Source organism: Brienomyrus brachyistius, chromosome 22 (genome assembly GCF_023856365.1).
Source record: "Brienomyrus brachyistius isolate T26 chromosome 22, BBRACH_0.4, whole genome shotgun sequence".
In the NCBI taxonomy this organism is placed as follows: domain Eukaryota; kingdom Metazoa; phylum Chordata; class Actinopteri; order Osteoglossiformes; family Mormyridae; genus Brienomyrus; species Brienomyrus brachyistius.
The window spans coordinates 14,298,163-14,314,090 of record NC_064554.1 but is presented as its reverse complement, the minus strand read 5'-3'; the positions used below and the strand labels follow the sequence as shown (position 1 = coordinate 14,314,090).

General features: G+C 46.8%; 1 protein-coding gene across 2 annotated transcripts in view; it reads right to left on the bottom strand.

The window, feature by feature from the left end:
- The window catches only part of LOC125718195 (G patch domain-containing protein 8-like), a 30,164-nt gene extending 14,586 nt beyond the window's left edge, over positions 1–15,578 (bottom strand). For both annotated transcript variants that reach the window (XM_048991851.1, XM_048991850.1), the window contains exons 1-3: positions 15,438–15,578; positions 10,669–10,746; positions 2,064–2,136 (exon numbers count right to left, since the gene is read on the bottom strand). Coding sequence is in view for 1 of the 2 variants with exons in the window: in XM_048991850.1 (XP_048847807.1) it covers positions 2,064–2,136; positions 10,669–10,746; positions 15,438–15,482 (196 nt within the window). In the remaining variant the exon portion in view is untranslated. The remainder of the gene's footprint in view (positions 1–2,063; positions 2,137–10,668; positions 10,747–15,437) is intronic.
- Positions 15,579–15,928: the final 350 nt, after the last annotated feature.

The window sequence follows — 15,928 nt, the reverse complement described above, 5'->3', positions numbered from 1 at the left end:
GACTATGACGGTACAATCAATCAATCTTTATTTATATAGCACAGTTTTAACCCCGGGGTTACAAAGTGCTTTACAGGCATTTAAAAACATTCTGACCGTCGTCATTGGTCTGTGTTACACTAAGGTCTTAGATTATCTGGCCGGTAAATCTGTTAAAGCCCCGCGTTTGGTGGAAATTACTTTCTCGAACGTTCATGTAAATTAGCGGCTAACAGTGCTGTGACTGTGAGGTGCTGAAGGTGTGACATTCGACAGCGGGACAGCAAGCAGGCCTGCTGTATCTGACAGAAGCGGCCTAAATTCAGCTACTGACGGAGCTCTGCTTGGTGCCTGATTGATGACGTAGAACCTGAATACGAGTGACAATCCCACAGTCTCACAGCGTACGCAAACCTATTTATTACAACATCTTCCGTTGTAAAATGTACATGTCAAATAATAAGCACTTAGTGTTACAGAACCATTCCCTTCTTGCGACCAACTGCCTCATTTAATTAAATGCTATGAGCTCAATATTTACAAAATTCTTCACTCGGTGCTCCAACTTGGCACAGTAATACAAACCTCTATGGGTCGTACCAACTAGTGTTTCCATGGTTACCAGTGAATCCAGACAACATAACCGGGGATAAACCAAAAATAAAAGGTATTAGAAAAACAAGAATCCTGGGTCGCATGGAAAACCATACAAGGTGCATCGAAATACATTAATTAATTAATTGCCAGGTTGTAAAGGTGCACTTAAAAAAACGGGTAATATTAAAGATTATTGAAATATATACTGCTTTTGGCTACCTTATATTGGAATAATGAAGCGGCATTTGAATTGCACACACACCGTTTATTTTTAATGCCCAGAACGCATTCAAAAGAAGCCTGAATAGATGCTTTCAGCTTCACTGAGGCTGCTATTATAGCAGGCTTGTACTAAGTGACAGGGGGGTTACAATGCCAATCACTGTCCATTGCAGTCACTCAGGAAACACTGTTCCTGCTGACATTGCAACTGGGTAGGTTAATTAGGCCTCATGCTACCAAACCTGTTAAGAAAACCAGCCACACGGGGGGGAGGGAGCAGTCAAACCAATCGAACGACTAAACTGCAAAGAAAAATGGCCCCGATTAATGGATGCCTAAAAGGGTTCCTTCTGTGTGGCTCGAATGAGGGCCGCCTGAGGGCCGGGGCCGCCTGAGGGCGGTCCAGAAATAAGATGACGGACACACACCGGCAGACGGCTGGCTTCACATCGCAGCCCCTGTACGTGCTGGGAGCCGGGGAGCGCATCCGCCATGCTGAGGTATGGTGTGAACCTTTTACAAGCTTAGGTGATTGTGCAATTGTGACGAGTTCCTAATCGAACAAAACCACGGAGGATAATTCATAAGTGTGAATGTGCGTTTCTAAGTAGCACCTGGAGGACTCCGGAGTGGACGGTCCTAACTGTCAAACACCAGGTCAGGAGATGTTTATACGTGGATAATCTCCAGCAACCACCCCCCCACCCCCCCCCCCCCCACATGGGAGCCAGACTACAGCAACGTGTCACAACAGTGTAAATCAAGGAACTCCATCTTAAAATCTGCCCTGGTCACACACGTGCAATGTCTGGCCAGGAGTAGTGTGTTCATATCACTGTTGTGAAGTGTTCAGGACACTCCATTAAAAAAAAAAAAGCCAGGATATCATCTGTTATTGGAACCACTCTATGAACAGAGAGAGCGTGGGGGGGGGGGACAAACACCCCATTTTCCTGCACGTCGCCTCCAAGGGATAGCAGCGTCATGTCAAGTGGAATTTGCTATTCCTCCCCCCACCAAAGGGACTTGACCGTTTGTCACACTTTCACTCAACTTGACGACGCCTTGACATCCAGTCACCCTGATAGTAGGGGTGGGCTTTCCCTACCCGATACCCACCCCAGTGCAAGTGACGGGGCCTCCCTCATGGCAGAGGCGAACCCCGGAAAGCGGCAGAGACCGCAGAGGATGCAGAGGACATGGGCGTGCTCACACACAGCCCCCACGGCAGGGGGGCACAGGGGCGACGAGGGGCGGCTCCTTACCCTGCATGGCTCTGCCCAGTCCTTGTCCCATCTTCCAGCCATGTTTCTGAAGCAGCCTGTGCCCGATATTATCCTGGGAGACAGAACAGATGAGAAACAAACACACGAAAATATTCCAATAACAACTGGGAGAGAGAACAGAAAGGTATGGGAGGGGGTGGAAGGATTGGCTGGGGGACAAAACAGAGCATCTAAGTGTTGCATCAGGCCCCATGGTACATAAATGTGTGCCGAGACACAGGATGAGGGGGATGTCTGGAAGGGGCCAGGTGAATCTGGGAAGAGTGGAAGGGGTGTCACCCCGCAAAGAAACCTCACATGACCCAGCTGCTAAGGGGCCCTGTTCACTTCAAACAGCTCGACTTGCCCTCAGTCTGCGCAATGCTGTTTGGAGTCGAGGCTACACTGCCATGTTTGATCAGGGAAATGAGGTCACAAGCAGGAACGAACAACTTCAAATAAGGAGCCAAGTATGGGCAACATTAAATAGGACAGCACATACTGCAGCAGGGACGTGCAACGCAGGGAAAAAGGAAAAAAAACACACAGAGAAACCAACCGTAGGCAAGAGCAATCTTACGTCTCAAGACAACCGAAAATGAAACTATACACAAAATCATGACAAAGTTCAGTGCATAACAATGGCTGCCACCTAAGGAAGGGAGAGGTTACTACCGTATTACCGCAGAATCTCACGGAATGTCAAGGCAGAGACGACATATTGGATGGGTTATATGGCACTATGTCTGGATTAGAAATCAGATGCAAGAACAACCCAATGTCAGCAGTACAGCCATATTTATAAATCGGGACGCAGATTTTATGAGGATAAATAACAGAACTGGGAGGAGTCATACGGAGCGGAGATCGCAGAGAGAGCGGGGTGAAGTATAACAGAAACCACAAGCAGCCTTGGCATTAGCAAAAAAATAAAAACAACAGAGGTCGGGAAGGAGTGGGTCAAGCAGGGTTGGTTGGTGGGCCAGTTACAGGCTAGGCTTCAAATTGGGCCAAAGATGGGTGCAGAGATTCGCAATGAGGGAATCCTGTTTCCACCTTGGGGTGCATTTATCCTAGGTCAGCCATTTAGTGTCAGGCGGCAGCCTGACTGACAGCTCCCTTCCCGCCCTCCACCTCCATCACAGTACCTAATTCCGCTTCCCTACCCTCGCAGGCTGCTTCGTAGAGTAACCAGCTGTATGGACAGCACCAGTGGATAGCAACTTGATTGACAATGGCACTAAAACTAGGTTCAGGGGAGAGACGATTTTGCTGGGATTCGATTCCAAACACTTGAGACAATCCTGAGAATACACTACGGCATGTACAGGCAATCAATTAAGACCCGCAGGGTATGAAAGGAGAGGGGAGCGGTGGGGGTATGGTCTGTTAATCAACAGTGAAACTCAAATCATATCCAACAACTACTTGGCTTTAGAACTTGCGCAACCAGCGAAGGGTTCATCTCCTGATCGCACCTCCTGCCATCTGCGATACTCGCACCTTAGACAGGGCAGGCCTGTATTTCAGGGTAAAGCCTGCACAGGTCCTTCATGTGTCATTGGAGTAACTCACTTTAAAAGAACTGGGGAAAATTAATAGCATCACATTAGTCATATAAGACTCTGCGATAGGGCAAAGCCAAGCATGGAATAAATCTCGAACAAAGATTCATAACACGGGACCGAAAGATGAATCAGCTCTGGACTTCAATGTCGACTGAGCTACCGCCTCGAGAAATGTCAGCGATGGGAAGATCAATGGGATCTTTAGCTGCAAGTCCTTGAAAAGTTTGGTAAAAAAAAGAAAAAAAAAGAAAAGAAATAATGAACAGACTGAAAACATCTGCTGACCTTGGGATGTGATCCCTGCCGCCACAGTCTGGGAACTGAACAGCTCGTCTTGGATCGTTTCGATCAAGGCGGTGCAGTAAACGGCAAGTCTATAGCAATAAGTCAAGAGCTGAAGGCTCTCCTGCTATTCAGAATCCATTTTCACAAGGATTTAGGATAATCTTACTCATACACGCATTCAACATCCCAGAATGTAACATCCCACCGATTCTCAATCTAAAGCCATGCAGTGTACAGTTTTACGGCTAATAAACACATATGATAAAGACAGACAATGTCTACTATACAGAACATCTACAGCCACACTATACGATTTGCCTTCAAAAGACACACCTCAGCCAAGTTTGCATCGTTTCGGGAGGAAGTCGACCATTAGTGGACAGACGGTAAACAGCATCCTCAATGATATGTGATTCATCACAGCGCTGTTGCCTCCACCTCCATGATTGTGGGTTCAGCTCCCACCTATTCTCTCAGTGTGCGGCGTTTGCACATTCTGTCCACGTCGCCGGCTTCTCCTCTGGGTACTCGGGTCTACTCCCACACTCCAAAGACATCAGGTTCAACGTGATCTCCAAAATCACCTGTAGTATGTGTGTGTGGGCATGCATGTGCCCTGCAGTAGACTGGCATCCCCTGCTGTGTGCCGTCGGTGCCCATAATAAGGTCCAATTCTCACCACCTCATCCAAGGCAAGAACTTGGCAAACAGATACTTGTCCATTACGGTCACTACATACAGCCGTAATTAACCTTGAAAGACGTGCAGTGCCCTCTTTTCCTGGTATTATACTTTTAAAGTAGTTCCCTGACAGCACGTTCAAAGTACCTTTTTGACAGAAAATGGAAAAGTCACTTTGTAACCATGGTAATATATAGTGTAAGTACTAAACTCGCGGAATTGAAGAATAGTTCATACCTTATGATCATTCAGTAAAATGAAGATCATATACCAGGCATATACCAGGCCCTTAACCTCCAGCTCCCTGGGTGCCGCTACGGGTGGCTGCCCTTTGCAGACAACTTACTCTACAAAGAGCAAGTTGGGGGAGGCGTAACAACAATCTCCCCACGGGCATCAAAAGTATCAATTATTATTATTTATTATTCTTAAGGTCCAGGGTGCGCACACCTCCGAAGATTTCTCCCAGTCCATTAACTCCTACACCCTAGTCAGGAAGGAACAGCAGCATCGGTACCAAATTCTCCCCATAAGAAACAATGAAAGACCAATTAATTGGGTCCCAGCCCTCAAAAATTATACCTAAATATGGTTATTTTTTACCATTTAAACACATAATAAACAGGACAAAACAAGGACAGCATTTTTTTCTTAATGGCTTCCAAAACGATAAATATACCTAAACACTACCCCTGTCCTTCCCCGATCGTCCTCTCCTCCCGTGTGCCACGCCCCCCAACGCCACCCCTGTCCTGCCTCGATCGTCCGCTCCCCCCGTGTGCCACGCCCATCAACGCCACCCGTCCTGCCCCGATCGTCCGCTCCCCCCGCGTGCCACGCCCCCCAACGCCACCCCTGTCCTGCCTCGATCGTCCGCTCCCCCCGTGTGCCGCGCCCATCAACGCCACCCGTCCTGCCTCGATCGTCCGCTCCCCCCCGCGTGCCACGCCCCCCAACGCTACCCTTGTCCTGCCTCGATCGTCCGCTCCCCCCGTGTGCCACGCCCCCCAACGCTACCCCCTGTCCTTCCCCGATCGTCCGCTCCCCCCGCGTGCCACGCCCCCCAACGCCACCCCTGTCCTGCCTCGATCGTACCGCTCCCCCCGTGTGCCGCGCCCATCAACGCCACCCGTCCTGCCTCGATCGTCCGCTCCCCCCGTGTGCCGCGCCCATCAACGCCACCCGTCCTGCCTCGATCGTCCGCTCCCCCCGTGTGCCGCGCCCCCCAACGCAACCCCTGTCCTTCCCCGATCGTCCTCTCCCCCCGTGTGCCGCGCCCCCCAACGCCACTCCTGTCCTTCCCCGATCGTCCTCTCCCCCCGTGTGCCGCGCCCCCCAACGCCACCCCTGTCCTTCCCCGATCGTCCTCTCCCCCCGTGTGCCGCGCCCCCCAACGCCACCCCTGTCCTTCCCCGATCGTCCGCTCCTCCCGTGTGCCGCACCCCCCAAATCCACCCCTGCCCTTCCCCGATCGTCCGCTCCTCCCGTGTGCCGCGCCCCCCAACGCCACCCCTGTCCTTCCCCGATCGTCCTCTCCTCCCGTGTGCCACGCCCCCCAACGCCACCCCTGTCCTGCCCAGATGGTCCTCTCCTCCCGTGTGCCACGCCCCCCAACGCCACCCCTGTCCTTCCCCGATCGTCCGCTCCTCCCGTGTGCCACGCCCCCCAAAGCTACCCCTGTCCTGCCCCGATGGTCTGCTCCTCCCGTGTGCCACGCCCCACAACGCTACCCCTGTCCTGCCCCGATGGTCCGCTCCTCCCGTATGCCACGCCCCCCAACACTACCCCTGTCCTGCCCCGATGGTCCGCTCCTCCCGTATGCCACGCCCCCTCGTTAACCTCATGTGGAAACCCCATGTCATCAACTGTTTCTGGTTGTTGCCATAAGTCCTCTGTATTTAATCCACGCGTCAGTTTATTTCCCCAGTCCGGTCATTGTAATGTTATTGTGTTGTTCTACCTGTCCTCAATTAAACCCCGTGTTTCCCGATCGCTTGAGTCCAATCCCTGCTTCCCCCGGTCCAACCAAGCCATGCCCCAGTACTAGACTATGCTATGCGGTTCATTGTTTATATTGTTATTACTCTGTATTTGTTAATTTGTTCGTAAATTGCAAACTTTTAGGTTGTAACATTTGTACAACTATTGCGTAACTTTTTGATGAGCAATGGCTACCAAAATGACATAAAGTACAGTGTATTACCTGATATTTTCAATTTAAAAAGCACTATCACTAACAAACGATGCTATGACAATGAATGGGCCGAGACTGAAGCGTTACCCTTTGTTTCCGCTGAGAGACGTACCGAGTGACTCATGTACCCGCGCGTACAAGTTATCAGGTCGGCGTTCACGGTTCGACTTCCGAGATTCAGATCGAGTTCTAGGTCATTTTTTTTCGAACTGGTTGGTTCGACATTTAATAAATTCGAGTTCTAATGAGTTCGAGAACTGAGGTACCACTGTATTTATTCTCACACTCTTTCACACAATCACACTGCACAAGCCAAACTGAATTTCGTTTGTCTCGAGTACTTGCACTTTGAGAAACGACAATGTTGAATCTATTCTAATCTAATCCAAACCAATGGCACATTAAAAGACTCAGCGGACAGCAAATGAAGTTGAAGTAGAGACCATGCCTGTGAACCAGGGAAGCTCTCACTCTCTCGCTCTGTCAGACAGCCAGCAGAAAAGGGGGGGGGGGGCGTTGGAGAGCAGGAGCTGCTCTTAGTGCCATAAATGGGAATGCGTTACCTAAAAACTGAAACCCATGTCAAGAAGTGCAAGTGGTGGCGGAGAGGTGCAGGGAACAAGGAGCATCTCTGCTTTGAGGTCTGAGCCACTTCCAGCCCACGTCGTTCGGCAAGGATGGCGCCCAAACACACCACATTCTTCCATGATGGTTGGAGGGGCCTGAACTAAACGGACACATATGGACGAACACCCAAGAAAAGCTCTGTGGTTTGGAATGACGCTCCATACTAAACGCGTTTGAAGTACGTGACACTCTAGTGTAAATAAAGGACTGGGGGCAGTTTACAGTTCAGGTATCAGAGTCACATTTCAGAGGGAAAAATCTGCCACCCCCCCAAATTAGAACGACAAATTAGAAGACCCGGCGATACTAATGAAAACCTGATTACGTTAAATTACAGAATTAAAAGTTTGATAGCAAAACAAAATTCAGGACAGACAGCTTGCTATCAAAAACTTTTCATTTGTAGTTCCACATCACCTTAAGAGCAAGGCCTTCTTTGATGGAACCATTTTCTAGTAGATGGTTCTTGTTCATAAGCTGGTAGTTAGTTCTTGCTAAATTTAATTGCCCATTGTTATGGTATTTTATATAGGCAAAGCTTATATATGCAGGTGCAAATGTCTAATGTTAAAGATTCTCAGTTCAGCACTAACACTATTCACTGTCTGAATGTGAACAGAAAGGGTGTTGATACAGGGAGACGGAATGACAGCCAAACGGCCAGAGGCAGACATTTCAGGTCCAGAAAGTAAAAAATCCAAACCAGGATTTTGTTTCAACCAACCAGTTGAACACAAAGAGTCACAGTCACAGAGAGCTCAACTGGCTGGTTGGAACAAAATCCTGGTTTGGATTTTTTTCTTTATGGACCTGAAAGGTCCGCCACTGCAAATGGCGAGCATATGTGTGCACGAGTGAGGCCGGCTCTGCCGGCCCTCAGGTTACTAAAGCCTGCCTACCAGCCCCATTAAACGTGTGCATGGCAGCCTGGCCCTCACCCCCCCTCCACGGACAGCACCCTGGCGGCAAACGCCGCGTCTGGCCGGCTAAGGTTCGCCCCTCTGCTATCTCTCACCTCCCATTAAATGTGTCACAAATTCTCATGGCTGCTAGGTCATCCCTGGCCCACACCATTTACCCTGAATGAAATCTGCGCTACCCAGATTAAAGGCAGGATTCTGCAGCCGACAGCGCTACAGATAACGAACACAGGGAAAAACGTACAATTCACATTTAACTTTCATATTAGTGTTTGAAAAATGTATCAGAGTCTACATAAATACTCAATATTTACTTGATATGGTTAGAACGGTATGGTGAGGTTCCCTGAGAAAGGTTCCGCCCACAAGCCCACGCTGAATTAGCTGCCCCCTGCCAAGTCACGATGTTATATATAGGTTAAATGCAGAGGACACATTTCATTGCTAGGCTCTATAACGAGTACAATACTTGTGCTGAATTCATGGCGACACTGTGCTTATACTGAACTCAGCACATCACTTCCTCTTTGTGTTTTCCCCAAATCGGATGACCACCGATCTCGGCAAATGTTGCGGTTGCGAGTGTCGGATTCTACAACTTCACATTGCCACTTGGTTTTAACTTTAAAATGGAAAATGAGGCACAAAAAGCAAGCAATAGAATGGGTGCACAGGAGAGAAACGGCTCGTAATGTCACTTTGAGCTTAATTAAATGAGCAGCATTAGAAACTAGTAAAAGGGTTAGTGACACACAATAGTCTCGCGCGTAAGGAGCCTGCAGAGGTGTAAAACGGTTCAACATCAGGTGTCCGAAGTTCCCCATCAACCATTAGACTCGGAATGGGCTTCCTGAGGCTTATGATGGCTGCACAAGCTGTCCTGACCCCCACTGCACTGCTAAAAACAGCCTCGTTGGCCAGGTTCCGGTGTGACCAAGCGACAAGTGACACACCACAGGAGCTGGACTGACTTGTTACTTTTCTGCAGTGAAAGGCACCAGCACTGTATTTCCAGTGCAGCAGCGCTTTCCAATCCGGTCCTCCTCCAGCGGACCCCCAAGGACCGGATTGCTGTAAACAAGGAGTGTCAAACTCTAGTCCTGGGGGGGCGGAGCCCTGCACATTTTTGGGTTTCCCCTCATTTAACACACCTGATTCACCTCCTTGTGCTAATTACCACACAGCTCTTGACCTGAATCATTTGTGGTGGAACAGGGAAAGAGCTAAGATACACAGAGCCCCGGCCCCCCAGGACTGGAGTTTGACAGCCCTACTGTAGAGTGTCTTCATGCAAGAGAGTCACAGGCAGAAAATTTAGCCTGAGAGAGACAGAACTGCAGTGTATGTGGGGGGGGGGGGGGGGGGGGGACAGAGAGAGTGGGAGAGAAAATGAGAGCAAGGGGACAAGGAAGATAGTGAGACAAGGTGAGAGAAAGCAGAAGGAGGGACTCTCACGGATGAGAGGAGAGGAGAGACGGGGTGTGCAAACGCAGGCAGTGTCACTGAGGCAGCATTTATGTTTTCCCACACTGCTAACTGTGCACTCATGCCCTGGGCTGGACATTGGGCTCTTGGGTTTGCGATCTCTAGCTTTCAAAAAGCAAACAGAAGTGGACAAATGAAAAAAAAAAAGTGTGCACGTTTCGGCAGTTTTTGTTTTGTTTTTATTAAATGAATCCGATGCCACAGGCAGAAGGCGACAGGACTTCCGAAACAAGGCGACACACTGGCGCAGTGTCAAAGAAGAAATCACCCTTTGTCACAGCTCAACCCCTGGTAACTGCAAATTACACACCTCTGATTTGCTAGGGCAGGAAGTGGCGGGCAATAGCTCTGGCTGGCTTTCAGCGGCGAGCCATTTTTAGGCTGCATCTGCATCCCTTCCTCCTGCTAGGCTGCCATATTTCCAAATAGAAATATAAATAGAGCTGGTGCCCATCAGGGAACAAAGGTCCCACAGAGAGGGTTTAGGAAGATTCAGAATCGGTCGATACGCCAGTCACAAAAAATGCTAACACTAACGGCAATCAATCACCGGCCTCTTCCACAGTCAGATAGAACACAGATTGCCCAGCAAAAAACAATTTAATGTTACCCGAATACACTCCAAAACACTTCCTTCCTCAAATTACGACTTGAGATTGGAGAAGGAGGGCAACATATGCATTGACCGCCACGATAAAGGGGTGAAATTCTGAGAGCTGCTGGTTGCATATTGGGGGCTATTTATAACCGAGCAATATTACTGAGTGTGGTGGGGGGGGGGGGGGGGGGGTCCTTGCCAGCCATCCTCACACACTGTGTCCTTTCAGTCGGGCCAGGGGTCTTACCGATTCGATAGGCTTATCCAGCGAGGCCTGCTCCAGTTCCAGCTGGCCCTCCTCATACTGGTCAAAGTGATTACCCCCCTGCAGAGAGACAGAGAGGGAGAGGGAGAGAGGGAGAGGGAGAAAAAAAAAAAAAAAGAGGATTTATATCGCGACACAGACCGAGGAGGCGCGCCCACACAAATCGCGTTTCTGTTTCCCAAAAGTCAGGACCGCCCTCATGACCCACCCGTCCATGCGAATGCATTTTAGCAGTCACTTTCTCCAAAGCTATTTATGGATCACAAACAAACAGCCAAGGGAAAGTACAATTATCCTTATATCAATATATATATTATATATATCAGCTATCTTACATCAATCCGAGTAAAATGCCAAAAAAACGCATTACTATTCAGGAATTAAACTCAAAGTCAAGAAGTCCTGACAACATACCACCACACCCCCCCCCTCCCATGTGGACATTACCACATTCCCTACTCCCAATACACATGCAGATACTTCACAGCCAAGAGCGACAGCAATCAAATCCCAGTGTAACACCCACATGCAAGTTCACGCCGTGCTCCCAGGACCCTGTTACACCACAGGCTCCCCAAGCCCCCTTGAGTGCTCTGCCAGCAAGCAACACGTTATATGACTTGGAGGTCCTGACCAGTGGCCCTCGCATAGTACATTGGGGGATTCCAAATAGCACCCGCCTGTGATAGTTATACCTTCTTGCTGTAGTTTATGATGATTCAAATCCTATGGCCAAGTTCCTTTCTTTAGAGTTTGAGGCCAAGCAATCATTTATTTAAATTAGATCTGGATTCTGTTCATATATGAGCAAAATATACATTTTCACTGGTAACAATAGTAAGTAGTGATGCACAGATAAGCAAATTTCTTGCCCATACTGACAGTCGATCGTTTTGAAAATGATCACTAATAATGATACCGTTTGTTTGGGAAGTTCTGCTTAAATAACTTTAGAGGGTTTAAACACTGGCACACAACAACAGTCCCAAAGCCCTATTTTATAACTCTATACATCTCATATATCTATAACATTTATAACAGAGAAGGGATGATCAAAATATTATTTGGAGCTTCATACTTGATGATTTCACGCTACCTGTACTGAACTTTCTTTTGCTGCTAAATGCTTGCGTTACTAACAGACTAGCATTATTCTACAGTACTGCAGCTTTATTGGAATGGATTTGTTCCTCAGAAACTCTTTGCCTTAAAGTAAGCAGTCAAATTTCCTGTGTTGAAATGTTAGATCGTAGTCGTGAAATTTTAACAGAACAATGTTTGCAAAATGCGTCTCTATCATTGTCTTTGCTAAAGTTAAAATAATTCCACGCAGCCGGCATTTTTCTAACCATTTAGTATGCGGGTGTTCAAAGCAATATGGGTCATCATTTTGAGGGAAATGATCTGCCGTAAATATCACCTCATTAACCATTAGCCAATGGCCTACTGCTGCTGCATTGTCTGATACTGATAGGCCATCGTTCATCTCTAATAGTAAGACAAGGCCACAAAATACTCTACCTGGTTTCATTAGGGAAAGGTATCATTCTAACCTTACACCCCCTGCCAGATTGGGAGAATACTCGGTGACGGTTGACAAAAAAAAAGTTACAAGCTCCCCCCAAACTTAGACATGCAAAATACATTCCCCAGCGTCTCCCGTTACTTCCGTAGCGACTCTTGTTGAGCCATCAATCCACACTAGGGGACTGCCTCCAGGGCGTTAAGAGAGCTGCAGGCTGGAAACAGCTGGCCTGGAGGATCGACTCGACTCAACTCAACTCCCCCCACTGGGAACACGACAAGCCTCGCTCAACAGTACGAGAAAATAGGCTGCAAGCTCCAACTTAAGTAATAAATTCGTATCTTACATACGCGTTTTTCACCTATGCAATTTACGCAAAGTCGCACAAAGCCCTGCTTAGTAGCAATACACTGAGCACGCTACATGCTAATGTGGGGCAAGTATGACAAACCGACTTAATCCATCTTAGAGCTTGCTGCAAGGCATTTCAAATCATCTGCAGAACATCAGTACGTTTCCAGCCCGAGAAAGGAAAGGACACTCCAATCATTTTGCAGCGAGAGGCCCAAGGTGGCACAGCCTTGAGCTTGCGGTACATGGCAAACATTACGTACCCCATCAGTGCACTTGAGAACCTAGATTGACCAAAGGACAGCGGTTACAGCCATTATTATTTAGGGAAAATTATTCATTTTAACTGCATGGTTTCTAATTCTTGCGACTAATTCTGCACTAATGCATAGACTCCCCCCCAAAATATTACAGGACATAGCTCTAAAATTAATGCTTTTACAATAATGTAGGCCAAGTGCCTTAATTAGAAAGATTAAAATCGAAGTCCCTACTATTAAACCAGGTCTCTGGGACACAGTCAGAACACTACTCATCAATAAAAAGGATTCCCTCCAATATCTTTAATAAACATTATCAACGAAAACAATGGCACCAATTACACTTTATCATTCTAGAGTTTTAGACCTATGTCACATTGTCGACAATGGAAGTAGTGGCTTGTTTAAATAAAGGGGAATAACCATGACCCAACTGAAAGCCTGACCCTCGCAGCTCCCAGCTGTACGAAGCAGCAGTCTGGAATGACAGCTGCAGTCATGCGAGATCCATGCTGCGCCAGACATTTGTTTTCTGGGTACATCTGAAGGCAATGCATTATATAACCCAGGACATCAAAGCTTGGATGGAATTACAAGTTTTTAATTTAAAAACTTGAAACTGGTGGCAGATTGGTGGTGCACAACTTCTTGAGGATGCATCAGTCCTTCAACGTGTGCAGCAAGATGTTGCATATCTTCTACCACTACCAGTCTGTCGTGGCAAATGCAATTTTCTTTGCAGCCATCTGTTGGGGTGATGGCATCAGAGTTGGCGACTCTATGAAGCTGAAAGAAACGAATAAGAAGACTGGCTCTGTGCTGGGAACTGCTCTGGAGCCGCTAGAGTTGGTTATGGAGAGAAAGATGTTGCACAAACTGCTCAACATTATGGACAATACTAGGCGCCCCCTACACACCCTACTGGTCAGACAACAGAGCGTTTTCAATCAGAGGCTCCTTTAGCTCCGCTGCAATAAGGATCATGGGAATAACCATCTAAAATGAGTCGTCTCTGTGCCGGAAGAGTAGTCACCTCCTCTGAAGCAAAGCACAGAACACATTTATTTTGCACACTAAAAATATATATATCAGATACAGCTTTTAAAAAATCTAGCTTAGTACTGTAGTTTTTGCATACTTGTACAAATATATTTTTGTCATTTGTAATTCTGTGTTTTGTCTACCTTTATGCCTACCTTGATTCTGTTATTTATGGGAATTGTTAATGCGACACAAAATTTCCCTCTGGGAATAAACAAAGCACTGTGTCTCTGAATAACAAATATTTCAAATATTGTTTAAATATTAGGTCTTCTCACAAACAATCCACTTCATACACGAGCAAACCTACTCAAAACGAGAGAAAAGGCTTGTTATCATCATTATTATTCCTTCTGGGACAAAGTGCGCCATTCATTTTGAGGTAGAGTTGTATCATGTGTCCGAACCCAAGCACATGTTCCTGTCTGACAAACACGAACCGACCAATCAGAGCAGACAGCACAGGAAGTCCTTCAAAAACACACGAGACGGGAGGCGGGGCGTCCAATAGCAACAAGCAGAAGAACAACTGTCAACCATGACTGCATTTTTTCCCCCCTGCATGAACATTACGTGAGCATATTTTTCAAAACACAAAAGTTCTCCCAATTGAGCGATCCACAAACACAGTAGAAGCATTCCTACGCGGGATTTCACCAATTAAATCATTTTCTTGAGTTTTAAAAAAAAAAAAAAAAAAAAAAACAAACATTCCTAAATTGCTATTTCACACAATAGAAAGTGGATTTTGCTACCAAAGAAAGCTCCAACTGCATTTGTCTAAAGCACCTAGACAAGGCGGCTACGTAACTAGATAGAATAACTAGCACATCAGGTTTGGATACAAATGACGAAATAAGGGTCTTCCCACAGCATTTCGACAGGTCCAAAACAACGAAACAGATAGCTATGAAAACGGAATTTTACACTATATCGTGTTATTCCAAGAAGATCGCTAAATCAGTCAAAACACACTTTTTAAAAATGCCCCGATGAAATACAGCTGTGCCTCACAAAAAAAAAACTGTGGGCAACAAGACCATCCATAGTCCCTTCCATTACAGCCATTGTTTCATTACATGCAGCGGACCCCGTCCCTAAAGCATCTCTATGATGCTACGAGAAGAAAGTGTCACCCACGGACCTTTCTGTACACCAAACAATTCAACACTGTACCAGCCGGTTTGTATCATTCGTAAAGGAACAAAACACAATCGCACCCCCGAAATATTTTCAGTGCTACTGTAACATGGTTAAACCAGTTACCACACATTCCCGTCTCGGACAGCGAACTGCAAGTAGAAGGAAACTTCCTCATACATTTCTCAGGCTTATAGCTCATAATGCATGACCTGTTGCGACAAATTAAGGCAAAGCTGCTGATTTTAAACGATTAACTATTTACTGCTAACGCTTTAGTCTGTTAGCTGGCTTGTATTACAGCTGATTTAAGGCAGCCCACAGGCGTGCATTCTTAACATAGATATACATTTCTCCTTTTACATTCAAAACTTCACAGCAAGGTATAATACCTCAACGTACCGCTTGCATAACTCATTCACAAACTGTTTTACCTGGTAACTGCGGTCCTCGTTGAAACGAGAGAATCTCTCAGCCATTTTTTTTTCTACTGCAACTCCTTCGCCTTCACTCCTTGTCTGGCCTATCCATAATGCCTTGGGAACGCCCACTGGAGTGAGGTCATTACACCAGTGTCCAATTGAAGCCCAGAAACCACTTAATTGATTTGTGCTGCCACCAATCATCCCTTCCGTTAAGCTCAGCATATTTTCTGAATTTTCACAACTGGTTCTGGAATCAAGATTGAATCAGTATAGCCTGTATCATTCGTTATTGTCTATTGTAAATCAGCCAGACTGTGAAACTGTCTACAAGTGTGTCTTAATTATTTGGTTTAAAATCCAGTAGGCGGTTAAGATATTTACTTTCTTTTGATTAGTCAAATGCCAGATTTTCGACCAACTGCCCGTATCACTCATGCAGTAACACTGATGAATACCGTGTATCATTTGTTATGAATACTGAATCCTTACTTCCAGTATTT